This window comes from Podarcis raffonei, chromosome 4, assembly GCF_027172205.1.
Source record: "Podarcis raffonei isolate rPodRaf1 chromosome 4, rPodRaf1.pri, whole genome shotgun sequence".
In the NCBI taxonomy this organism is placed as follows: domain Eukaryota; kingdom Metazoa; phylum Chordata; class Lepidosauria; order Squamata; family Lacertidae; genus Podarcis; species Podarcis raffonei.
Genome location: NC_070605.1, coordinates 39,462,592 through 39,488,526, shown reverse-complemented (window position 1 = coordinate 39,488,526; position 25,935 = coordinate 39,462,592). Strand labels below are relative to the sequence as shown.

General features: G+C 42.0%; 1 protein-coding gene across 1 annotated transcript; it reads right to left on the bottom strand.

The window, feature by feature from the left end:
• Window positions 1–601: 601 nt before the first annotated feature.
• PLCXD2 (phosphatidylinositol specific phospholipase C X domain containing 2) lies at window positions 602–25,544 on the bottom strand. The gene is made up of 4 exons (XM_053386316.1): window positions 25,006–25,544; window positions 8,178–8,638; window positions 6,005–6,246; window positions 602–1,225 (listed from the first exon to the last, which is right to left on the bottom strand). The coding sequence occupies exons 1-4, from the start codon at window positions 25,097–25,099 to the stop codon at window positions 1,075–1,077; spliced, it is 948 nt and encodes a 315-aa protein (XP_053242291.1). The 5' UTR covers window positions 25,100–25,544; the 3' UTR covers window positions 602–1,074.
• Between the last annotated feature and the right edge of the window lie 391 nt (window positions 25,545–25,935).

Sequence of the window (25,935 nt, the reverse complement as noted above, 5' to 3'; positions counted from 1 at the left end):
TTTCAGAGCATGTAAGAGCAAAGATTACCCATCTTCACCTTCTGATCTGGGTTCATCTTCTGACTGGAAGGAGGCCAGGGCAATGAAGCAATTCATGCAAAGATGTAACAGACTCCCCTAATGGTAGCAAATTTGCTCCAACTCTGCATAGGGGAGTATTTGAAATATTCTGTTACAGCTGGTGCAAAACTCACAGCAGAATTAACTTCCCTCAGAAGGTGGCTAATTGGGGAAGGCAAGGTCAGAGCAGTGACTTGCAGAGAGATACATAATATCTTCTTTCACCACTCACCAGATTGTGCTACATAATCTGGGAAACATTTCCTACAAAATCCACAAATTTATTACATTCCCGTTGTACTTCATGCCATCATAGATATTTCAATTGCTACAAAATAAATATCATTGTATTTTAAAATGCCCATCTTTCTGCTCCAATAGTTTTAACTTACCACATTTTCTTAATAGATTAAAATGAGAGTTCAAGTAAAAAGAAAGAAAGAAAGAGGTTTAAAAACTTCATTTATATCTCACAATAAACTCTTAAAAACTCATACACGGTACTGTATTTACAAAAAGGTCACTCTTAGCAATTGAGACGCTGTTTGTGCTTTGTATTTTAGTGACTGAGGTAGTTTAATATACAGTACAGTTGAAAGGAAGAAAGCAGGGCACATGCCTGACTTTTGTCGCCAAGAACAAAATCTTTTGGCTAGTCTGGTAAATGTGTACTTAGAGTTCAATAATTATCTTTAGAGTTGGGCTCCTGGGTTTCATAACATGCAGGATGCACACACTCAACAAGTCTAGAGAGAGGCTCCTGCTAATGATTTACAGATGTTGAAGTGTCCAGCCGGCACATATTCTGTATTTCAGCAGATGTAGGCAGAGCAGCCATACATGCAGCACAGGGACGAAGGAAGCCGTGCTGCTGAGGACTGTGCAGTCCAATCAACACGTGGCCTTGTGCCTTGGCATTGTGTGAAACAGCAAAACCGACAGATGGAGAGAGAGCTTGAAAGAAAGTTCTTGATATGACTGGACAACGTTCCCACATTAAAACTTCTTCCGTTGTCAGGATTCATTGTCTTCTAGGAGAAGCTCATTCAATGCAATTACGGTAGCTGCAAAGTCAACTAGCTCCACAAAATCTGATGTAATTATGTTAACGCCCATGACGCCTGGTTTCTGCAGCTTCACCCAGTCCAGAATTGAAGGGAGGTTCCTAAAGGGAAAAGAAAGGAAAATGTAACATGATCCTTCGTCGTATGCATGAGGCACATTGCATCCTGTATATAATCAACATGCTGGCACTGCATACAAATACAGCGTTCTCCCAAACTGCATTGTCTTGAATCCAGAGTTCTGTGAGTGGAGCTCAACTCACAGAAAGGGGTGCACTCAGGTCTCACCCCCTTCCTCCTGCAGCTCACTATGCCCCCATCTGCTATGGAGTTGGGGATGGGGGCTCTTCAGACCAGGGGCCTGCAAGGGGTTTTGGCAAAAATGGTCCTTTCTGTACTTCTATTAATGTAAGCCTCCTTTGGATCTAAGCCCTGTTTCATGAATGGAGGAACTTTTCATGAGTGGAAGGCTTTGGATTCAAACCATTATGCCAATAAGGAACTGTCTCTTTGAGAAACGGGGGTGGCAGCATCTCACCCACTATGAGATGCAGCAGAAGCTCATAGGTGAAGTTCTCAGTGGAGCAAGCCACATCTGATATCTCACACCCATTAAAAGCTACAGATAGGTAACCGTGTTGGTCTGCCAGTCAAAACAAAATTTTTTTTTCCTTCCAGTAGCACCTTAAAGACCAACTAAGTTAGTTCTTGGTATGAGCTTTCGTGTGCATGCACACTTCTTCAGATACCTGAAGAATACCTGAAGAATACCTGAAGATACCTTCAGATACTTCTTCAGATATACTTCTTCAGATATTCTTCTTCAGATATTCAGATACCTGAAGAATACCTGAAGATACCTTCAGATACTTCTTCAGATACTTCTTCAGGTATCTGAAGAAGTGTGCATGCACACGAAAGCTCATACCAAGAACTAACTTAGTTGATCTTTAAGGTGCTACTGGAAGGAAAAAAAAAATTTGTTTTGACCCATTAAAAGCAAAATTCTGATTGGCTCGGGAACAATACTACAAGATGTGTGAGAAGGAAATAAACAAGGAAATGTTTTGCAGCTTGTTGGAGCTATCCTTGTATCTGGTTTAGAGGCTGCAGCTAGTGCAGAATGAAACTGGCAGAGTACTTTGCTACATGTTTATTTATTTATTTACGGCTATTAGCCCATAAAGTATGTACAAACATAAAAACACAGGGACATAAAGACCGGTATATCCGACAACAGAAGGTGAACACCACGATGCAAGGGTAGGTCAGTGAGCAGAGCCAAATGACGGCTTGGGGCCAGGAGAGCTCCAAGGGACAGATCACAGAAAAAGGAAAACTGAAGACGAAATCCGACATGCACTCTCATCATAACAGTCCGATTAATTTTGATGTTTTTGTTGTTTTTTGGTGGTTTTTGTGTGTGAGATAACCGCATTCAGGAATCTCGCCACCTGCAGAGTTACAGAAGGATCTGTATCCTGCAAAAGCAGTGCGGCGTGTAACTCAACAGGCCTGCCAACCAAGCGCAGTAAAGCAGGACCCAGGAATTTTGTCCTGGCTATGCTATGTAGGGGACAGTTGAACATTATATGTTGAAGAGATTCAACAGTTTTCCCGTCACACACGCATAGCGAAGACACCAAACCCTTGGAAAATCTGTGGCTCAGCAGGTTCGATGGAAAGACATTGATTATACCAGCATTGAAAGATCTGTACTGCTGCCTATTTATTACCAAGCTAAATGTCAATTACAAAGCCTTGAACCTAAGGCTCTAAACAACTTGGAACCAGGTACCTAGCACACCATGTCCTCTTGTACAGACCAAGCCAATCTTTAAGATCTTTTGATTAGCAGGATGTCACCTGGTGACAATACAGAAACAGATGAAATCACCTGACATCTGAAATGCCCTCCACCTTGGGTAATTTGTGAGGTAAAGCGAGTATTGACCTTTAAGCACTTCTTAAAGCCCTATGTTTACCCAACCTATCCTAGACTCTGACTCTTCAATTTTATTTTGTTGTTTTGTAGCCTGCTTGGCTTTGTTTGTGATATACAATTGGGTTGTGTTTCCTTGTGTTTAGGAAATGGTCTTGAAAGTTGCTGTATTTTTATTGTTTTTATCTAAACTGCTTAGAGGTTATCTATCTATATATGCAAAAGAGAGAAACAATGTTGTGCAACATTTTTACATTCTAGCCAAGATACTAGGGTGAATGTATCAGTGTCCGAGTACAGGATTCCTTTTCAAGGTCTAAAGGAAACCTCTGTAAATCACAGCGACCTTGTTCTGGCACTCAAAATATATGCAATGAGTGTGCACGGAGGTGGCAGGCATATGTTCACACATTCTTAGGGAGCCCCCATGTGTATGCTGAGCAGTTTTTCACCCAAGCTTCCCTTAAAAAATTAATATTGCTGTGTGTTATTCTTTCAAAACTCTATCTGCATGAAACGAAAAACTGCATTTTGGCAGTAAACAGCATGCCATGAAAAATTTCCTAGGAAAGCTGCAAGTTTAAAAGTTGAGATTATCTGGTACAGTTAGTAAGTCTTTATAAATGTAATGTGGAAGTTAATTTTTTTTTGTTTGAATTGCTTATAAAATATAATGTATTGGTTTTAACAGTGGAAGGTATTGTACTGAAAGGAAATTCTCTATTAAAACTGTGTTAATAACATCTTTATGTATTACCAGGTTTTGCAGTAATTTCATTTCCGCTCTTTTTCCTAGAAGCCTCCTTCCATGCTAACAAAAGACTACCTGGGCCAATATGTACACATTTGGCTTGCATTTGTAGTCACCTTTACATCCAGAAATTTTCAGCAATGGCTTAGTTGCAATGCTGGATTAAACCCTGCGGAGGCCCCTACACAGTAGGAATCTTGGCTCTCCCCCATCACATGTGCTCTAGTGGGATAGCATTGAACTCATAAAGTTTGATTGTACTTTTCCTTCAAGATCAAATCAATATTATTTTGCTCCGTTGTAGCAGGACCCCTAAAAGGCATGGGGCCCATAGGCTGGGGCCTACCCTGCCTATTCAGTAATCTGGCACTGCTTAGCTGGGTGGCAATGAGGAATTACAGAAGGAAAAGCTAAGCAAAAATGTTAGTCACTGTGTTAGACAGGACAATGTGTTAGTCCTGTCAATGGAATGAAGCTACTTGATTTCAATGACCCATAATATTTGGTTGAACAAATACCACGCAATTTATACTAGGTATTTCGGGGTATTTGTATCATTTCTGAATTGGCATGCTGATGGTAATCCATTCTTTTTACATTTTTGCTATTAAACGTTTGAGTAAGGGGACTAAATGCACAAAAGTTCTTAATCAAATACATTTGTTCCTGAGAAGGGGAAAAAAGCACTTTAGCACCATCTAGTGTCTTATTACTGCAGATACAACTACTTTGGAAAAGTGGCATTGACAAGTTGTGGATATGAGCTCCTCCACAGAGCTTGTTTGTTGAGAATTAATCATGATTTGCTTGTATGTAGCTCATGTGGAGGTTAGACTATATTCTATATTTATTAACCATTCATCCTGATTTGTTTGTGGGGTATTCAAACATCTTCCTGTTCATCATTCATCCCACACTTTTCAATGCTTTCTCACACTTTTCTCAACACCCTATCAACTGCAAAAGACCCCCCTTAAAGCGGATTATACTAGGGTGACAGAATGATTTAACCCATTTTAACAGCACAAACCTAAATTTCCTGCAAGTGCTTGGGTCCCTCTCACAAAATAGTGACAGTCTGGAGGCAATGTATAAGAAATGTGTCAGAGATGAAGATACGTCAGTGACATCCTAACCCCATATATGATTTTACTGTTAAAAGTATGCATTTTCCACTTGCAGCCAGTATTGCTAGTTGCTATACTAGCACACCATGCTACTGTAGCTTTAATAGATTGATAGCTGTGTTGAATTAAAAGTTCCCCTGCATTTAAAAATATTCATTTCAATGAATGCAGTGCTTTATCATTTCATTCAGAGAGCATTCTGAAAGTAATTAAATCATTACATGGCTATTTTAAATTTGATCAGTTAACCAAGAAATGAAATGAAAGTCATCACTACTTACTAATATGTTAAATGCATGGATATGTAATATAGTGAGGAGAAATGGGCTCAATTACTTACTGTGGTCTGTAGGTGGCAGCAACTTGCAACAGTATTGACTACAGTTTCTAATCTCATCAACAGAAATAAGTAAGCCTACTTATTTCAGTAAAACGGAATAAAGTTTTGAGCACAGAATTGGAACCCATGGCACCATCAGTGTGTGTGTGTGTGTGTGTGTGTGTGTGTGTGGTAATGGATTTTTGCCTTCTTAGTGAAAACATTTGATCTGATTCAAACTCCGAGCAAAATGGCTGCAGCTTAATTAAAGTTTGCCATCCTTTGAAATTTGCACTGTTCTGAATTTTGCAAAAGCATGCAACATGTGCCTATCTGAGGAGAAATTGCACTAAAATGCTGATGAACTGTCATAAAGACTTTTTAAAAATTGCAAGCTGATATGGAAATGCGGAAAACTGAATTTAAAACTGGGGGGGGGGGGATGAAAAACAGAAAAAATGAAATTGGCAGTTTCACCCAAACCTACTTCCAGTTAATTGTGAACAGGATTGCACCCTGAGTAAATTTATTCTTTCTGTCATCTATCTTCTGTTGGCTGGAGGTTTGGGAGAGGACTCTTTATCATGTTTATATGCATTTCAAGTAAGAAGGACAAAGCTACCATATCTACTCCGAAGTAAGTCTTATTGAATTCAGTGAGGTTTACTCCTAGGTACCTGGGTTTAGGACTGCAAGCACAGGTTAACAAGGTTTCCAAAGGAAGCTAAAACAGGCACTTACTTGTGAACAAGTGTGTTTTTCAGGCCACGGATGAGATTCCGTGCAATGGTTTTGACCCTTGGTGTAAGAATAGCTTGAGAAACATGAAAAGTTCCTTGTTTTGCTCGTTCCCCACGAGTAGTGTCCAAGAACTGCAGCAGTTTATGTACGTTGGTCGTATTTGCCCATGGTGCTGGGATTTTATTCCCGGGCCACAGAAAGGGATGTTGTTCATAGAAACAATGATGGTAGAAAATGAGAACCTGGGAAATTGAGAGAGAACATATCAGAACAAGCTCTTCTTTCACTTATATTCAGCGCTAAAAAATAATTTCACACAAAATGTTGCTTTCTATACACTGGGCAAGCAGGACGACAGTATTATTGGTGTCAATATTTGCCACAAATAGGGATTACACAAAGGTTAAAAGCAGGAGCTGGGGAGTTCAAGATTCACTTCACTTCACAAGGTGACCATAAGAATGCAACTATTGCTCAGTCTGCTTTTTGGATTTCATCTTTGGGCTGTGAGGAGGTGAGGATGCTTCCCTTGGGTGATTGTGGATGGTCTTGCTCCTAGGTGAGAGACTGTGTGTGTGTGTGTGTGTGTGTGTGTGTGTGTGTGGTACCTTGGCTTCTAAGTGAGAACAGAAATGCTGGCTGCATCTGTGGTAAGTGCATGAATGCAGCTAACCAATGTATATCCAGTGTGACTGATGATTTTTCATAGTGTTTTGATTGGTATGCTGTATTTACTATAGTCTTCATTTGTATTACTATTCCATTCACTGCTTTGGGCCAAACAGTATATGATATGTACACTGTAACATAACATGCAGAAAGAAGAGGATTTGCACTGATTTTTTGTTGTTGTTGCCATAGTTATATGTGGCACAACACTAAGTACATTTGCTGAGAAACAAGTCCCTACAAATTCCATGAGACATACTTTATCATGTGTGTTTTAGGATTGCACCTTTAGTGGCATTAACCCCCATATACACCACCAGGAGGAGCTCCTTTAGCACTGACTGCTGTGCTGTCAGCCTGATTGGTTACTGAGAAAAAAGGAACTGAAAATCAAGTGGAAGAGAGAAAGACAGCTTCAGGGGGTTGGTGTGCTGACCTTCTGGAAGGGGTGGTGGTATGTACAGGTGATCATGTCTGCAGCAATCTACAGGACCAACATAACATGATAACTTGAGCAGGGCTGTCACCACAACTAATAAACAAAAGAGACTGAAGGCCACAGTAGCTCAGGAGAAGAGAAAGCCAGGGGTAACTGCATCAGACACTTGTTCATAGGAAAGGCAGTGACTAAGGAAAGCTCAAGAGCCCTGCTGTACTAGAACACATGACCATCTAGCCCACCTCTTCTCACAATGGTCAACCAGATGCCTATGGGCAGCCCTAACAGCATTCTCCCCACCTGCGATTTCTAGCAATTGGTATACAGATGCATAATGCCTCTGATAGTGGAGTAGAATATAGCCATATCCTATGAATACCTCATAGCCTTTATGAGGTGTGGATTTTAGACTGGAATCACACAGCCAACAGGAGCAGAGCAGGGTGGGAACTGGTCACTAGGACACTAGGGTAGCCAGATCATGATGAGTAGGGGATCTGGAAGTAGGGGACCAGGTGCTTCAGAGCAGGAATGGGGAGTCTGTGGCCCTCCAGATGGACACCGTGGACTCCAAATCCCAACATTCCTGCATACTAACTATGCTGGCTGTGGCTGAAGGGAGCTGAAGTCCAACTACTGGCTTCCCAGTCATACTTTAAAGCATTTCAGTTGCCATACCATGAGATAAGTTTTAGTTTCATCCAGGCCACACAACAGTCTTTAAAGGGGGTGAGGGCCCAATAAGGAAGCTATGAAAGATCGCAGCCCAAAAGTAATCCTGATAGTACTGAACACACAGTTAATGAATGTTATAGACAGGAATCAAACTGGGGCTTGCCTTACTGGCCAGCTAGAGTTCTGTTCGCAAAGGGACAAGGTATTATGCTATGCTTCTGAAATGCAGGATGAACTCAGGGGGAAATCTTCTGCTCCTTTCTCCAGCTCAGAGTAACAAAGGTGCACTCCATGCTTGCCTCCCCATTCCAGCTTCAAGCAAGACACTTTCAATTCTAAGAGTTCTTTGAATTATAGAAATTTGTTGCTAAATGAGAAACGCTTTCCTACCTGCTGTTGCTTTTCCCAGAGGTTTTGTAATGTCACGTTTTCCACACACTCCTTTGGGCAGAGTCTTGATCCAAAAACCTCTTGGATCCTGCTGATCAGGTATGCATGGTGATTGTTATCCATAGCGTAGAAATGGTTGAAATCCAGGAAGATCACTTCCTTAGGGTGGTGTTCTAGGAAGGTGTTGATCTCCATCAGCCCATCCCATACTTTGATTCCAAACAAACCATGTATGAAGTAGATTTCTTGACCTGCTTCGCCTGGTTTGGAAGATACACGGAGGTCAAAGTAGCGGATTCCACCTTCAAGCTGCTCCTTGAATGTTAGGTTTTGTGTCACTGACCATTTCTTCATTACCTTCCTCACCAAAGAGATTTTAGCCAACCGCTTGATCGCTGTGGCTTGATCTGGTCCCACGGGAGATTTCTCATCAACCCAGTAGCTGAAGGAATCATGTGACCCTACAGAGAAGAAAGACAACATCATTTTAGTCCTACAACTTGGGGTTTGCCAAGTGCTATTTGCTCAACTGGATTCCATTCTTGTGTTGATCTTTTTTAACATTGGAAAAATCACTTAGGGCCACTTGTTAACACTTCTAAATCACTACACACAGCTGTAAATGGGGGTTATAAGACCAGATGGAGCTACTGCTAGAATGAATTTGGTTCAACAGAAATGGAATACTGTCAGCCAGGCTCAACTCTGATCAGGACTGTTGAGGGGATACGCAGTTGCAGTCACTGACATGGCATCTCTCTCTCTCCACATGTCATTCTATTCAAAAGATTTATATTCTGCCTTTCTATACCAAAATGCCTAAGGCAGTTAATTAAAATCAAAACAGTAACTGTCACTGTTTTGCAGCATTACAAAAAACATAGAAATGTTACTAACAATTCAAGAATTAAAAAAACCATCATATAGAACAGCTGCACGTATCCTCAGTGGAGGAATTTTACAGCCTGAACTGGCCCTTAGTTGTGGTGTTTGTTTTTGTAGTTGCATTCTGGAAGCTGGGATTTGGAGAAACAGAAGCTCCAATGTTAGATGTTTTCCACCTCTATCTCCCCATCCAATATTTGGTGATGAGAAAAGGTCATCCATGGGTCATGAAAGGAAAGCCTTTGTCAATCTGCTGTCCTCTAGTTGTTTGGGACTACAACTCTCATCAGCCCCAGCTAGGACAACTAAGGGCACCAGATTGGTGAAGGCTGCCTAAGGAGATAAGCAGGTGACCAGACTCCTGTGTAGATTCCTTGGAAGAAGAACCATGCACACAAAGGAGAAAAACAGATGTTTCCAGCTTGCAATGTCAGGATTCACACACACCTTTACCATCCACCAATTCAGCATTTACCAACTCAGAATTTAACAAAACCTTGAACTTCATGTTTCACTTCCAAGACACTGTTTTCTGTAAAATAGTTACTGATATCCCCATCTGGGACATTGTCTAATGAGAAATGGTAATACAGAAATATTAGAAGCTGACAAGCAATAACCCCATTACAGTGGGTACCTCGGGTTACAGACGTTTCAGATTACAGACGCTTCAGGTTACAGACTCCGCTAACCCAGAAATAGTACCTCGGGTTAAGAACTTTGCTTCAGGATGAGAATAGAAATCACACTTGCCTCAGGCTAAGAACAGTTTCAGGTTAAGAACGGACCTCCAGAACAAATTAAGTTCTTAACCTGAGGTACCACTGTATTCAAATGTCATTTTTTGTAATACAAAAGTGTCTTCAGGAATGCAATTAATGGGTTAATTCTCCACAAGTCAGCAGAGACAACTCATTCCCCACAATGCATCTGCAGGCATCTTGCTACTCTCTTATCTGTGTTACTTGGTAAGTAGCTTTGTATATAAACTAGCTCAGGTTACAGCATACTGTGTGGGTCCTGGTGGGAGATTGCAGGAACTGTTGATGGCTCTCTGCTGGAACTGTGGATTTGAGCGAAGACTTTTTCAAGAGATTTTCTGAGGAGGGAGTTGGGAAACTGCTAGACTTCAGAACTTGAGAGAATTCCACCAGTTGCAGGACTTTGAAAGCAACTTAACTAAAGACTTGGCTATGGACTTTAACACAGCAAGCACTTTGAAGCAGAGAGCCCTCTCTAGGTTCAGAGAGAGAAGACTACTTATAACATGAGTGCCGCAACCCCACAGTTGCCTTTGACTGGACTTAACTGTCCAGGGGTCCTTTACCTTTGTGTGTGTGTGTGTATAGTAGTGCATGTTGGTGTTGACCTAGTAAAGACAGCTCTGCTAAACAGCTGTTTTCTGGGGTGAGCTTAATTGCTTGACTGAACTTCCCCACAGTGTATACACCCAACACACCCAAATAAGGTGCTCCAGATAAAGCCATTCATTCCTGTGATGATTTATCCTCTGACACTGTAGCCTACCCTGGCCTAAGAAGGCGACATCCTATGTCTGCTATGTGATTGTGTTAGGTGAGAGAAATGCTTCCTAGATGTTTTCAGATCAAAGGCTTTAACTGCACATTCCATGTGCTAATATTGGACTAGTCTTACACTGGACAGTCTTCCAGCGACAGGCACCTGCAAACAAGTCAGAGATAGGGAGTAGCAAGCAGTCAGCTTACCATTAGATTTTCTCTCTGGATTACTTAGCCTGCTGCGTTGAACACTGATACACCGTTGCCTTGTTATCTTAAGAAATATCTTCTTGTTAAAGGTACATCGTATGCTAAACACTAAAGAGCACATGCTGGTATGATGACACTTCTAGGCTGCTTCAGCATGTCATGGAAAGGCATAAATCATAGCTTGCTGTGCATGTGCAAAACTGTACTCACTTCGCTCCTCCTGGCTCACAGAGGGATGAAAGGAAACATGATCTGTAGCCAGAGTTTGTTCTTGGAACATAGTCAATGTAACTAACATGATATTTTATTTTTAATTTCACCAGTTGTTTCCTTTTAAAAAACAAATCAAAACACCAAACAGTAAAGTTTACAAAAAGGGTTCCTTATTTGCAAAGAGTTATCAGACATATGCCATTTGCTGGGGGTTGGAATCCACCTAATGTGTGCCTGGAAGCAGACTCTTCAAAAACATGTCTCCTGCCATGCCCAGTTTGAGCTGCAAATGAGATGAAGGTCTTAAATGGATTACCTTGTTAGTGGCATTGAATCCACCTGGATGCCCATACTGTGTACAAATCAAAGCATCAATGTGCCGCATTCTGAGAATGCCAGCAACAATCAGCATCACGAAGGATTTACGCTCCTCACTTCTTTGTTTAGGACTTTTTTATTTTTACTTTACAAATTTGTTAAAAATTGGTTCTTTTGCTATACACGTGGAATTCTTGTTCAAAGCACTTCACATATTTGATCTTCAGAGACCGAACAACAGAAGAAAAATAAATGTTGAAGAGGTAAGAGCTTCTTTCGCCTGAAGCCAAAGCAGATAAACAAAGAAGAATTTCTTCCTCTGTGACTGAATATAAATGACAGTGAGCTGGCACAAAACCATGTAAAAGGAAAGATGCCAGCTAATGAGAGTTACTCATACTCTGATCATCCAGGAGGAACTAAACTATGTCTCATAAGCAGAACAAATTCAGCTCCCACACAATTCAATGAAGTGCACAACAGCTTTTCAACATGCACTTATTGGGGAGCAAGTCCCATTACATAAGACTATAAGAAGAACCTGCTAGATTGGGCCAATAGCTCACCTCGACCAGCACCCTGTTCTTACAGTGGCCAATCAGATGCCTGTGGGAAGCTTGCAAGCAGGAGCAACAGTACTTTGCCCATCTTCAAGTCCCCGTAACTGCTATTCAGAGACATACTGCTGCTGACAGTGGAACATAGCCGTCATGGTTAATATCCAGCTGAATACTCAGATGTGAATAAACATGCACTGTATTGCACTGGAAAGTCTAGAAAGCCACCAATGAACATGTGCCCTTGGAATGCAACATAGCAGGGGAAAACCACTGTTCTACAACCTATTTGCATGTTTCAAGCCACAAAATTAGCATATGGGCATATCACACCCCTATTAAGCTCTCCCCCAACCCTCTTATCTTTTTAATCATAGAAGGTAACTGCAGATGCAGAATTGCTTTTTTAATCTTGCTGTTTAGTACCACAACTCAACCATTCTAACAGTGCGATGGTAAAAGCCCTTGTGAGAAGGTTCAATGTAAATTTACCTTCATAGCTACCCCATGCTCTTCAAGGCTATGAATGCACACAGATATTCCCCACCCACCCACACATAAATAGAGCTTGATAGCAATATGCATGCATTCAGATTCTTCTCAATATACAGCACTGGTCTCCATGGAAAAGTTATTATTCCAATGAAAACCAATAAATGTTACTCAAAAAGAAAGAAAATTAATGTTGCCATTCCTCCCTTGCAAGAATTTCAGAATGATAATGAAATGAAGATGTATTAGCTAGCAATCAGAGCACAGAGTTAAGTACAAAGATTTGCGGGCCCTTGTCATGACTATAAGTACCTCCAGTGTGAAGTGAGGCTAATCCCTTATATGTATATTGGTTTTTCCATCTGTAATCTACCTAATTCGTTGCACTGGAAGAAGCTAATATTCACAATCCACAAAAGCATTTTAGAGCCAGCTGATTCCAGCAAATCATGCACACTGTCAGTCAAACTGTTGTATTCAAAAATCTAAGAAAGATTTGCAAAATTCCCTCTCCCAGTTTTCCAGAAAATAAGCTGCTGCTTCTTTTTTTAAAAAAAGGACTACAATATTCTGTACCTTCACGGCAGAAGTCCTGTCATTTGAAAAAGTACATATCAGAAGGGAAAATGCACGTTAAAACACACATATTGAAACTAATATTTCTCAGCTTTAAAAAGAAAACTGATTTGTCTTCCATATATTTGAGAAGAAAGTGAAAAGGCTGGGCTAGTTGTGTCAGTTGAGTCCGAGAGAGGGAGAGAGGAACAGGGGAGAGTGATTGACTTTGCTTAATTTAACATGTCATGCCCTTTGGATAATCTCTTTAGCCTTCCTAACATTCTTGCAATTAGCCCAGCCAATTGCAAACCCATCACTTGCCCATTCTAGCACCCCTTGCTAAGCAGTCACTATGTTGAATAACAACAGCAAGTATATACACAATATTTGTAAATTATTTCTATCATTATTTTTAAAGGAGTTACAGGAGCCTCATTTGAACTTGCTGTAGAGTGTATGGGTTATTCTAAACACATCTGTCCAGGAAGTGGAAAAGTAGCTACACCTCAAGGAGCAGACAAGTCTATCTGTGTGGGCCCTATGTTCGGGATGGAAAACTGGTGTGCCTCCATATGTTGTTGAATTCTGCATACCTTCAGTCCTGGCAAGCATGGTCTGTGATCAGGAGAGCCATCAAAATCTAGAAGGCCACAGTTCTCCATCCTTGTCCTATGCAGGAAAACAATGATTCCCAATCTTGGGTCTCCAGCTGTTTTTGGACTACAATTCCCATCATCCCTGACCACTGGTCCTGCTAGCTAGGGATGATGGGAGTTGTAGTACAAAAACAGCCAGAGACCCAAGTTTGGGAAACCCTGCAGTAAAAGGCTAAATATTATTTTGGTCCCAGAAAGCTACCCTCTGTAGTATATACGGTAATTTCCAAACACCACCATACATTTTCAGAATAGCATGTGCTATAAAAAAAGTCTGTATGAAAATATGTTGCATTTTGTTCTCAAATAGTAGATACACCACCATAAATCTTCATAAAATGCCCCCTCAGGTCAACTGTGGAGAAGTGCTTTTTTATTTATTTCCTGACTGCCAGTTTGGCACTGCACTAGCAAGGAAGCAAAGCTGACCTAGTTGGAAATGCACCCAGTAAAACCTCATGAGGCTTGAGGATTCAAATCATTAACAAGCCGATTAGTATCTTTAAACCAGCCTTTAAAATACAAGCTAACTGAACTGCTCATTTCGCTTTGGTTGTTAGAAGGCTAAGGGCTAGAGGAAACATTGTGTTGACAAATTAAGCCAAATGAATAACACAACCGACCTCTCTTGACAAGCAAACTCATTTAATAGAGTTCTCTTCAGTGCTGCAGCAAAGAGACAAGGAAGGCCATCAAGAGCTTATTTCTTAGGGCCAACTTAAATGTTCTGCACAGTTGGGTTGGGGTTCTTGTTTACAGCAGACTCAGTGGCTGCATTTGAGACTGGGAGAAAGATGGGGCAGAGGCTGCTTAACCATTTCCCTTCTTGCTATTTTTTCCACTTTAAAAATGTAGCTTCTAGGGAGATTTTTCTCTCACATGTCAAAGCATTTGAATGCTTAGGGGGTTCTGCTGAGTATTTTTAGACCATGTTCTCATAGCCACATAGGGGCATAGTAGCCGTGGGATACATACTCATCTTCACTCCTAGCCCTACCCAGGGCATGCTGAGTCAATAACATGCACTCACTGCCATTTCCTGAATCCTGTTTTCAGCACCCCCATCACTAACCCACATTAAGAAACGTTTGCAGACATGTTTCAGCAGCAGAGATCAGCATGATGTGACGATGCACACAAGATAGCAATATGGAATTCTGCTGAGCATTCTCACATGCTCTCTTTCTAAGAGGCCATTTTGACACTGAATTGGATCTTTTGAGATAGAAGCCCAGTGGTTTCAAAACACTTATTCAAATTCAGCCCAGGGTCATTTGCTATTTGAAATCAGCAGGTCTAATGCATGCAACCATTTTTTAAAAAAATAATAAAAAGATCACCATTATCTTTCTGGGATAAAAGTGAAAATGTCATACACAACAAAAATGGCAAATACACAATACTAGGAAACTAACAATCTTCTGGATATTGAAATTTGTTGCTTTTCCAGGGGGATATTATTTCAAGATAATGAAGAAGAAGAAGAAGATTTTTACAGTGGCTCATCCACATCCATCTCCTTTCTCAGAGATACCGGTATGTTCTCGTATCTGCTTTTAGATACTGTCTCTGCAGGCGTGATCTAATTTTGACTTTTGCGCACTTACTTCTTTCCCATATATAAATCCAAGCAGAAGTTGTAGGCTATTGATAAATGTTATCAAACATATGAATTTGGCATACTAGAGCTGAAGGCTAATCTGACAGCAAAGTCAGTATCCGCTCCTTTAGGGAAAAATCTAGCAATCTAGTAGACAATTATAGACTGACCTGCCCACTGCAGCACACTTTGGAAGCCCAATTAACCAGCATCAAGCTTTTAAGTATAATGTTTGTTCTATTCAAACCGTTTTGTGGAGTCATAATTATACTGCTGTAAATTAGAGATTAAATAAAGCAGATTTTTTTTTTTTTGTAGTGGTGTTGCCTTCTCTAAATTTGCATCTCTGCATTTTCATGCTGACATGACCTCCAAGAAAACAGATGGTCAAGCTTAGCTGCTTTACCCTTCAATGAATCTCTTCATCAGCCTATTCCAGATTGGTCCCCATGCATAGGAGTAGAAATCTGTTCCCCTCTTAGCCAAGCTTTTAAAGGGAAGCATTTGTCTTTATGCTTCCTACATTTTTCCTGGGCTGTGTGTATTTTCATATTACAGAAAATGATTTTGCTATAGGTCAGGGTCCAAGATTCAAAGTTAAACCATGAAGTATTTTACAGTCGTTATCTGTAATCTTCTGTGAGTTCAGTTCCACATTGTACAAGTACATTGCAAGGTTATTACTTTCCATGAGTATGTATTACAAATGAATCACAGCTTGAGTAAATGAAATGACAATTGCAATAGCATTCTAGGCCCTGCCCCAAAGGTGACATAAGGTGACATGGAATCTTCAAATGCCTTCACTGTGTTGCAGAATCTTTATTTTGTTGATCAAGGGAGGAAAAATGTGGAATAGAAAATGCTGGTGGCAGAATTGCAGCATACGTCAGAGAAGTCAGAGGTCACCTCTTGTGCAACATTAAACAATGTTTTCATTTAACCAACTTTTGTTCTTATTTCAATGCTTAACATGGAATGCCTTCTGTCTTTTACTTGATGGTCATCAAGGTGCAAAGGTAATTTCAACTACGTACATGTTAACTTGGGGAAGTGGAAAATTAGCAGTGAGCACCCACTTCAAATATTTAGTCCTTGTCTCATCAATGCACACTTGCCCATCAACACCTGTCCTCTTCAAACTTATGCTCACCACATTCTCTGTCTCAAACTGAAATCCTGGAATTGCAAACACCAGAAATATATGACAAGCAAGTCTGTGATGGAATTTCCTTGTTACCACTGTCAAAGGGTTTAGCCCTCTCAAGATAACAGCTTTAGTTTGGGGGCGATTTCAGTAGCTATTGAAAACTGCTATCTCAGGTGACACATGCATAATCTCACTGAAGGAGATCCGCATAGTAATAAGCCTACCACAGACAAGATCTTTTGATGTCAGTACTTTTCATAACAGGATGTAACAATAACATGGTTAGGGTGTGTGACAGTGTGTAAGTGGTATGTGTGTTTATGGTGTGTAAATACATGTGGATAAGTGTCAGAGGCTCAGGGTCCTAAAGCACGAAGGAGGGGGGGAGAAGAGTTGGCGGACTCAGCGTCAGAAGAATCTAGGAGGGCTGAGACTCCGACTAGCAGGAGGACCCAGAGAAAGAAGGAACAGAGGAAGAGGTGGAGTAAGGCTAGAATCTTAAGCTGGTGTCAGGGGGGAGGAGATTCAGATGGGACTTCTACGGTCTAGGGCATAGACGTAGCGTTGCGCGCTGCGCGCTGCGCGTCTGGAAATGAAACTGAACTTCAATAAAGACTTTTTTACTTGAGGAAGAAGCAGCGTTGGTCTTGTGTGAGCTGGGACCTTGGGCAGCGCTGACAATAAGAGTGTGGACCTTACCGCATTTTTTGGCTATAACCACTCTGCTATGCAGCCCCCAGAGAAAAGTAGCCCCTCAAACTGAAAAGGGATAGCCATCCCTGGTTTACTAAGAAGACTTAACACATCCAGAGTAAGACTAATATAGGTGTGGACAGCTGGGTTGGTTAGAGTGTGGCACTGATAACGCCAAGGTTGCAGATTCAATCCCCGCATGTGACACGTGAATATTTCTGCATTGCAGGGGGTTGGACTAGATGATCCTTCCAACTCTACAATTTTATGATTCTATTATTAATGTGTGCAGCAGTCATTGATAAGAATAACTGTTTACACCAAGAGCAGATCAGTGTGTATTAAACATTAAACTGGTTTTTAAAAAGAAAACAATAAACAACAACCCAGAAATGGTTAAAAGCATTTGACAGACTTTTAACTTTTTATGCAACAAATTATTCAAAGTAGGGAAATAAACACGTGCAGTCATAGACATAGCACCAAAGGCTGTAAGAATCATGATTTTGCTAAGTGCTGAGGGGGGGGGGGGACGAGAGCGGAAGGGCGTAGTGCAGGCTGTGAAGAGAAACAGCTGAACCTATCCTCATGGAAAGAATTGTGTCAAAACCCAGTGAAACTACTATCCAGCATGCACACAGAGAGATGAAAGGAAGGGAGGAGGGGGGTGGAAGAGAGAAGGGACAGTTCAACAGATGCCACAGAGATTAAAGGCAGCAGCTAGCAGATCATCATTTTCCTGGAGTTAGTTCCAATACTGGAAAAACAGTGCAGAAAACATAATTCTTGAAAATCGGACCATAAGCCACTCCTTCTTATGTTCTATCCTGCATTACACATTTTAAATGTTTGATGAGTTATTTTAATATTTTGTAAAAAGCAATGGTAACATATAATCATTGTCATTTACGGTTTTCTAGTTGAGCAAGCAGTCAAATAATTAAGCAATCAAACACAGACTTTAAAAGAAGCTGTTGCTATTTGTTCAACTTCAGACAAAAGTGATACAGATGGAAAGGAGTGCAATGCAACTTATTTTTTTATTATTTGAACTAATCCATGCTGGTTCAAAACTATTTTTAGGAAATTGTAAAGAATACCTTATTTATTGCCCTCATACAAGCACACACAATCCTCTTACACCATGCCCCCAAATTAATTTACCATGCTTTACTCCTGCTTCTGTTTAAAGCAAAGCTGGGTCTATTGACACACACAAGGGAGCTTTTTGGAGGAGCTAAAGAAGATGTTATTAGACTGCTGCCCTTCCCCGGAGGTGCGCCATTGCGGTGACCCAGGAGTGGGCGGAGGGGTGCTGCCCACGTCATCATCAGAAGAGTTTGGATTTGATATCCCGCCTTTCACTCCCTTTAAGGAGTCTCAAAGCGGCTAACATTCTCCTTTCCCTTCCTCCACCACAACAAACACTCTGTGAGGTGAGTGGGGCTGAGAGACTTCAAAGAAGTGTGACTGGCCCAAGGTCACCCAGCAGCTGCATGTGGAGGAGCAGAGACACGAACCCGGTTCCCCAGATTACGAGACTACCGCTCGTGTCACACACCCCAAACTTGACGTTAATCTGGTCCCAGATTTTGGAGAGGCGTTGTTGGCGGGATTGCCCCCATCTGGCGGCAATCAATAGGGCCAAGAGAATTGCTAATCGTGCAGTGGAACGGAATGTGCAGCTCTTGAAGGGCCGGGTGATACGGCATCCCGCTATTATGTTCAACTAGGTGGCCTTGTTTCGTAACAATGGTGTTTACCTTTCTGATAAGGGTAATGGTATTTGGCTGGCTGATATTGTTGATGGCATTAGGTGTTGGTTGCAGGTGAGGTTGTTGGCGGCGAGCATTTTGGCTCGAGTGGTGATTAGGCATTGAATAAGCCTTGTTTATGGGAGGGGAGGTTGTTGCCTCCACCTGCCCCTCCTTGTTAAGGGTACCCCATTAAAGGGATCCGGGGGTGTGGTTCCTGTCCAAAGCCTGGGCGGGGGCTAGGGCCATGCCATGACCCCATCGGTGACCCTGGGGGTGCTCTCAATTGATGTATATCATAGGGCTCCCCCCTTCAGTGGTTGACCCTTGAGAGACTTCCTGCAGCTGGGCAGAAGAGCCAGGATATAGTCTGGCTTCACCCAAATGCCTAAGCTAAACCGCTAACATCTGTAACCAATAAAGTTGTGGCCTAATTTATCCCATTAACCCAACATACTTGTGTCTGTGTGTTTATTTCTGAGGGGAACTTCAAAGCCCAGGGCCTTGTCAAGCAATTCTAACCAATCAGGACCACCTGCAAGAAATCCACCATTTATATTGCATTTGACCAATATAAACTTTAGTGTAACAATTCTGAATGAGTTAAACTAGCCAACTTGCCAAAATGAGTTTACTTGTTTATAATGGTATAAGTTAAAAGACACCAAATGGCCTGTCATCTAACTGGCTATAAATCTGACTTAGCAAACAGACATACTGGTGCCCATGAAGTTGAATGTTAAGAGCCAGTGACATAAAATGTCATGTGGCTATAAGGAAGTAAAACATTTGTTCCTGACGTATACTGGTTAAGAAAAAGTGGGAAAAGGCAAGTCAATAGCTTGTCAGCATTTCCCTGCATCTTCCTAAACTTGCTGCTAAAGAATAGGAACCTTGTATGTGCCATCACCCAATCCCATGTGTCTTGTTTAATCATATGCCAAGCTTGGATGAGCATCTATTAAACTTGATGATTTAACAAGCACCTACGTACTCAGCACACTGCTATCAACTCTTCTTCATCACAGGGATTACACTTGCGCAGGGTTCATCCACGCTTCTGTTGGTGTGATGATTTCTAGTCACAGGTTCATGATTTGTAGGTACAGGTCTGAGCAGTGGGGTGGGGGTGGGGGTTGTCCCACTGTTTACTGTTAAATCATAACATGTGAGATAACCAGCCTCATATAACCAACATACTTAAATCTAATGTATGAATGGGTTAATACCAGGCTTAGCAAGGTCACTTCCCCTTACCTTGGGAGAAAATGCGTAATCAATCCTACTATTCAACCTCTAGTCTACCTGAGAAGCTCAACATGTGAAGAGGTTTGAGCTGGTTGCTCCAGCTCAGAATACATGGCTCTCCCATTCCATATTGTCACAATTTCACTGAGCAAACATTAACCAAGAAACAAGTGTTTTTTTATTGACACATATAGGATACATAACTGCTACTGAGGAATATAATTAAGGTTTGATGCATCCCTTCCACTCATTACTAATATTCAGCAGAAGACAGCATGCAATTTCAGCATGATCAGTTATGTAAGGTACATCAAGTACTATAACATATTCATATTACACCATAGGACAGATAAAATTACAACAAGTCACTGAGACTGAAGTCCTATTCCCACTTAAATGAGAGTAAGCTCCATTGATCTCAATGGGACTAACTTCTGAGTAGATATGCATAGGATTGCACTGTTAAATAGATACACAGATGGCTTAAGTTGCTTAGTGTAAAAGCTGCAAAGTATCTGGCTCATGATGTAATAGGAAATTATTTCAGTACTCAATGTGACTTACCAATGTTCAGCATCACACAGAGTGAACTGATATGCTATGCTTACCAGAGAAAGAAAAAAACAACAAAATATTGGATAGTATTAACTTCCAGGAGGGAGACTAAAGCCAGTAAAAGAAATTGGTTATAATTCAGCTGTGAAAACTAGAGATATGGGGAGTTAGCCAATATAAATCATACTTGAATAAGAAGAGATACTACAGAGATATACAGAATGATGTGGAGAAAGTGGATAGAGAAAAGTCCGTCCCCCCCAATACTAGAACTCAAGAAGAGCCAATGAAGCTGAATGCTGGGAGATTCAGGACTGGAAAAAGACAGTACTTATTCACACAGCTCACAATTTCTCATGTTATCTTTATGTTAAGGCACATCAATGGAATGACTAGAATAAACAGTAGAAATCATTTGAGCATTACTCATTATCAGCATTATGGCACGTGGCTATTTATGATGTACGCATTAATAACTAAAGGAAGCCATACCTAAAAGTTATCATTGCTAGCTATGTTTCATTCCATATATGCTTTGACTGAAGACAAAGTCCTAAAGGACTGAAGTCTCAAGCAGCCTCTGGGGCTAGAAGTGCCTATTCCCGGCCAAGGCTAGTCTGTTAGCTACGGCTTCTCCTGAATCCAGATAAGAGAAGCACCATAGCTCAGTGGTAGAGCATCTACCAGTTCAATCCCTGGAGTCTTCAGGTAGGGCTTGGCAAGAATCCTGCCTGAAATTCTGGAATGCTACAGCCAGGGAGCTCTTCTTATCTCTCCCCATTCTATTCCATTGGCAGCATACACAAGGCCTCTCACAACTAGATAGAGGAACTAGACTGGCGTAGATGTGGTGCCTTCTACATTATTGGACTCCACTTCCCATCAGCCCAACCAATCTAGCCATTGAACAGGGATGATGGGGGTTGGCTATCCCTGAACTATAGAAGACATGCAAATTTTGATAAAGATAGCCTCTTTTTTGCAACATTATAATTATCAGTTTTATGGTCAATTTTAGATGTTGAGCTATTTTGGAAAATGCAGTAGCAGGATCTAGGTTTGCAGAAAGTTCTTTCAATAAGCCAATCGACCTCTAAATTCAAAGCATGTTTTCATATCTCCTCAGTCTCACTAGACATTAAAATGAGATTAGTTTTAATAGGGATACACTCCCCATCCCTTATCAAGAAACATATGGAGGATTATGAGCAGACATTTACTGGAGCAGTTGTACTGTTATGCCCCAACAGGGCCTTTCATAGACTTATTAATATCTTGAAGAGCAGGGCTGAAGCTGTGGTTCTGCTGAACTGCGACATTCCTTGTTTGACAAGTGTCCTGCAAATGCAAAACATGACAAGCCAAATGCCAGGTCATGTCTAGCTGTGCTTTGCCAGTTCTGGGAGATGAACAGACATGGTCATTACTACAGCAGAACAATGATTCATCTAGTCTGGTATCCTGTCTCTAGCAGAAACCAACGATGAATATTTCTAAGAAAAGGTCACCCTTCCTCAATAATAAGCCTATAATTGCAATAATACACAGTCTACCTAGGCTGTGTTGGGGAATGTTGTTTGACCTCAGCTAGTTATCCGATTACATCCTAAAGCCGGAGACAGTACTGAACATTTTATCCTGGTTAACCAGGCTCATTTATAGTAATGTTCAAACACCATTCTCTTTATCTTAAAAAAGGGGAAATTATTCTATCACACCTTTATGGGCAGAGAAGCGTATCATGCAGAATACATATGCACATGAGTATGTATGTACAGTGGTACCTCGGGTTACATACGCTTCAGGTTACAGACTCTGCTAACCCAGAAATAGTGCTTCAGGTTAAGAACTTTGCTTCAGGATAAGAACAGAAATCGTGCTTCGGCGGCACAGCGCAGCAGGAGGCCCCATTAGCTAAAGTGGTGCTTCAGCTTAAGAACAGTTTCAGCTTAAGAACAGACCTCCGGAACGAATTAAGTACTTAACCCGAGGTACCACTGTAAATGTGTTTCCTCTCCCCACTCCCCAGGAAGAAACCAGGTATATATAGTCAATTTGTTGCCTGCATCTGTGATATTTGAATTCAGTTCAATAACAAAACATTAGGTCACAGGAAACCCCTTTAGAAAACAGCTTGACCCTATCACCTTTTTGATAAGACTTTGGCAGTGGTATCAAGAATGAGTATTGTCTGCAGTCAAATGTCAAGTTTTGTGCATATTTTCTCATTAAATCCTTCACATAAATAACTCCAACTTTCACTGGGGCAGTGACATGAAAGCTATTTAGGGAGCAGAGACTCGGGGGGGGGATTATGGGGTGTATCCAAGTCCTCTTTTAAAGTGGACTTCCGCTTGTGCAGTGGAACTTTCTCATCCCTTCCTCTCCCCTTCCCACAACATCAAAATCTAGTCCAGACTGCCGTGAAACCTTGCAGAGCAAGGGGTAATCAGAAAATCTTTGCTTTCCAGTGCTTAGCTGAGTTGCCCCCATCACACACGCACCCCCAACAATGACAGATACAGGTGGGAATTCCGCCTCCACTGATGGTTCTACAGCAGTGGCTAGCAGTCCCCATTGGAAAGCTTCTTCACTACTGCACTAGTATGAATGTTTGAACAGGCCTTTACTTATTCAGAGGCTGTTTGAGGGGGATACAGGTTTGGGAACCTGAGGAACAAGCCATTTAGGTAGGTTCTTTTTAAAAAAAACCCCAGTCTGTATCTGTACTGGACTTTTTTTTGTTCTTTTTTCAAGAAAGCTTTTATTGTTGATTTTTTTTTATTGCTATCCACTTTTGAGATGTTTCACCAGAATTTATTCGTAAATGAAAATGAACAAATGGTAAATAACCATACTGTAACCAGGTACAAAAGCTACTGGTAAGGTGGTCCATTTCAGGTGGAAGATTAGAGGATGCCCTTAAACGGCAAGACACTGACAACTAGTTACTACAGATTTAACCACAAAGAGAGGATCATTTCTTGAATGACACCAGATTGTTTTGAGCCAGATTGTTTTGACTAGTGCTCAGATATTTAACGAATGAATATGTGATTGGGAGGATGGAATACCTCTGCACCAAAGAGGGTGAAACATAGAAGGAAAACATATCCAGGGCACTAAGCTCTTCCCAAGATATATATTTCAGAGTCAACACTTTCTAGCTGTAAATACATCTACTTCTTTGATCAAGCACTAAGCAACTAGTCTAGAGTGTTTTCCTCCACTTCCTAATGCTGCAGCCCTAGAAGCACCTTGTTTCCTTATTTTTTGAGGTTTTAATAACTTTGGTGATTACCCCAGTTTCCAAAAACTCAAAAATTATGCTGCGGATTGGTATTCTGAAATAACCACACACACACACATTCCTTGAGAAAAAATAATTGAAAAGAGCAGCTTCTGCTCACAAACCTTCCTTTTGGGTACTATCCAAATCATTTTTTGTTGTCCTGCCTTGCCTGAAGATTGGTGAAAATACATTAGGGAAACAATAGTATTCAAAAATGTTTTAGTTGCCTATGGAGTGTCTAACCTGTTTCAGTGAATATCCCTGATTTAGCTGACAGCACAGAATAAATCAACAGTAAAATCTGAAACCCCATAAACAGGAAAGGAAAGACATCTTAACCCACCCTCATAAATAAAGCTGCAAACAGAAGAACTATATGTTTGTGTGTTAGTCACCCCACCAAAACAGTACAATTTAAGATCTGATTTTCCTCATTGTGATAGTATGGTTTAAGATTGATGATTTACTCCACGAGTGCCTAATAACAGCAAAACTGTACTAATACTTCACATTTTGTATAGCACATTAAAATGTTTCACAAACATTACCCAACATAGCTCAGTTGGCAGACCATGAGACTTTATCTGGGGGTCGTGGGTTCGAGCCCCATGTGGAGCAAAACATTCCTGCATCACAGAGGGTTGGAGTAGATGACCCCTGTGGTCCCTTCCAACTCTTTGATCTATTATCACATACATCCAGTGCTTTTTTTTCTAGGGGGGACGCATACCCCTCAAGATTTGTGAATCTTTGTACTTTTATCCATTTACTGTATTTATTTTTCCCGATTCAAACTATAAAATGTGGATTTTCTCGAGTCAAAATCAGAGCAGCCCTAAACATTTTTTTTAAAGGAAAAAAAACCACTGCATACATCTCTAATCGTTACAACAAGCGAAGTCAGCGTTATCCCACGGGAGCGGTGGTGGTGGTGCTGAAATAGAGAGTGGCTTCCCTGGGATTTCCTAACTGGTTCGGCTAAGTCTCTTAACCACTAGGCTACACCGCTTAGAAAACAATCAAAAACCCCTTCCTAGTAATTCGGCTGGATTCCCCTACACAAGCAAGCCAGGAAGGAGCAGGTGCCGGGAGACCCGGGAGGAGCCCAAAGCAGAGCAGGGTCTTACCTGGGATGGCCAGATTGGCCAGAGGTAGGGCGCTGAGGGCGGACGGCAGGGAGCCCATCCAGTGCGCGCTGCTGCTGCTGCTTTCCAGCGCCATCCTCTCCGCGGCACTCCGTTGCCCGTCGCCGAGGCTGCTCTGGCTCGCCGCTTCCCGCTTCGCCCAAGTTCTCGTCAGCAGCGGCGGCGTCTCCTCGGAGGTCTCGTCCACCTGCCGCGTTCTGGGTCAGCCAGCGCCCGCGGCTCCCTTTCTGCCATGCTCCGAGCGGCTGCCTCGCCGCCGCCTCTGCGGCTTAATCCCGCCTTCGCGCCCCTTCTCGCCAAAGGGGCTCCCTCAGGACGCCTGACCTCACGCTCCCTCGGCCAGGGGCTCGAGCGGAGGCCCCGCCCTCCCCGCTCACGTCACAGCGCGCGGGTCCCCGCGGCGCACCTGGCAGCGAAGGCAGAGGAATCCCGCCTTTGCGCCAGGAACAAGCCTGAGGACATCTCCCACGGGAGCGCGCGCCAGCGAGCGGTCAAAACAAATTATCGCTCTCCGGCCAAGCCTCGGCGCGCTGATTGGCTGGCGACGAGCTGATGGCACACCCCTCCCTTCGTCGCGTGTCAGGGCAGCTGGCGCAGCCGGTTGGTACAGGAGGGCAGTTCCCAGCCAGCCGCCCATTGGTTGAAGGCTGGCTCAGCGCTAATTGGGCTAATTTTCTCCCCAGCGCGCCCAACGTGTGGGTTCTTTGAGGGCACGTGGCACTAAGGTGGCAGAATCATAGAATCGGAAGGGACACCGTGGGTCATCCATCCCAACCCCCTGCGCTGCATGGATCTCAACTGAAGAGTTCCTGGCAGATGACCATGCAACTTCTCCTTAAAAATCTCAAAGGAAGAAGAGTCCGCAACCTCCAGATGAGGATCATTCCGCTGTTAAACAGCTCCTGCTTTCAG

Excerpts from the sequence above, each read along its gene's own strand:
- PLCXD2 (XM_053386316.1), bottom strand. The coding sequence starts at position 25,099 with ATGGCGCTGGAAAGCAGCAGCAGCAGCGCGCACTGGATGGGCTCCCTG. Across the intron at positions 6,247-8,177 it reads TCTGGGAAAAGCAACAGCAG|GTTCTCATTTTCTACCATCA; the intron begins GTAGGAAAGCGT and ends TCAATTTCCCAG. Across the intron at positions 1,226-6,004 it reads AAAAACACACTTGTTCACAA|GAACCTCCCTTCAATTCTGG; the intron begins GTAAGTGCCTGT and ends TTTTCCCTTTAG.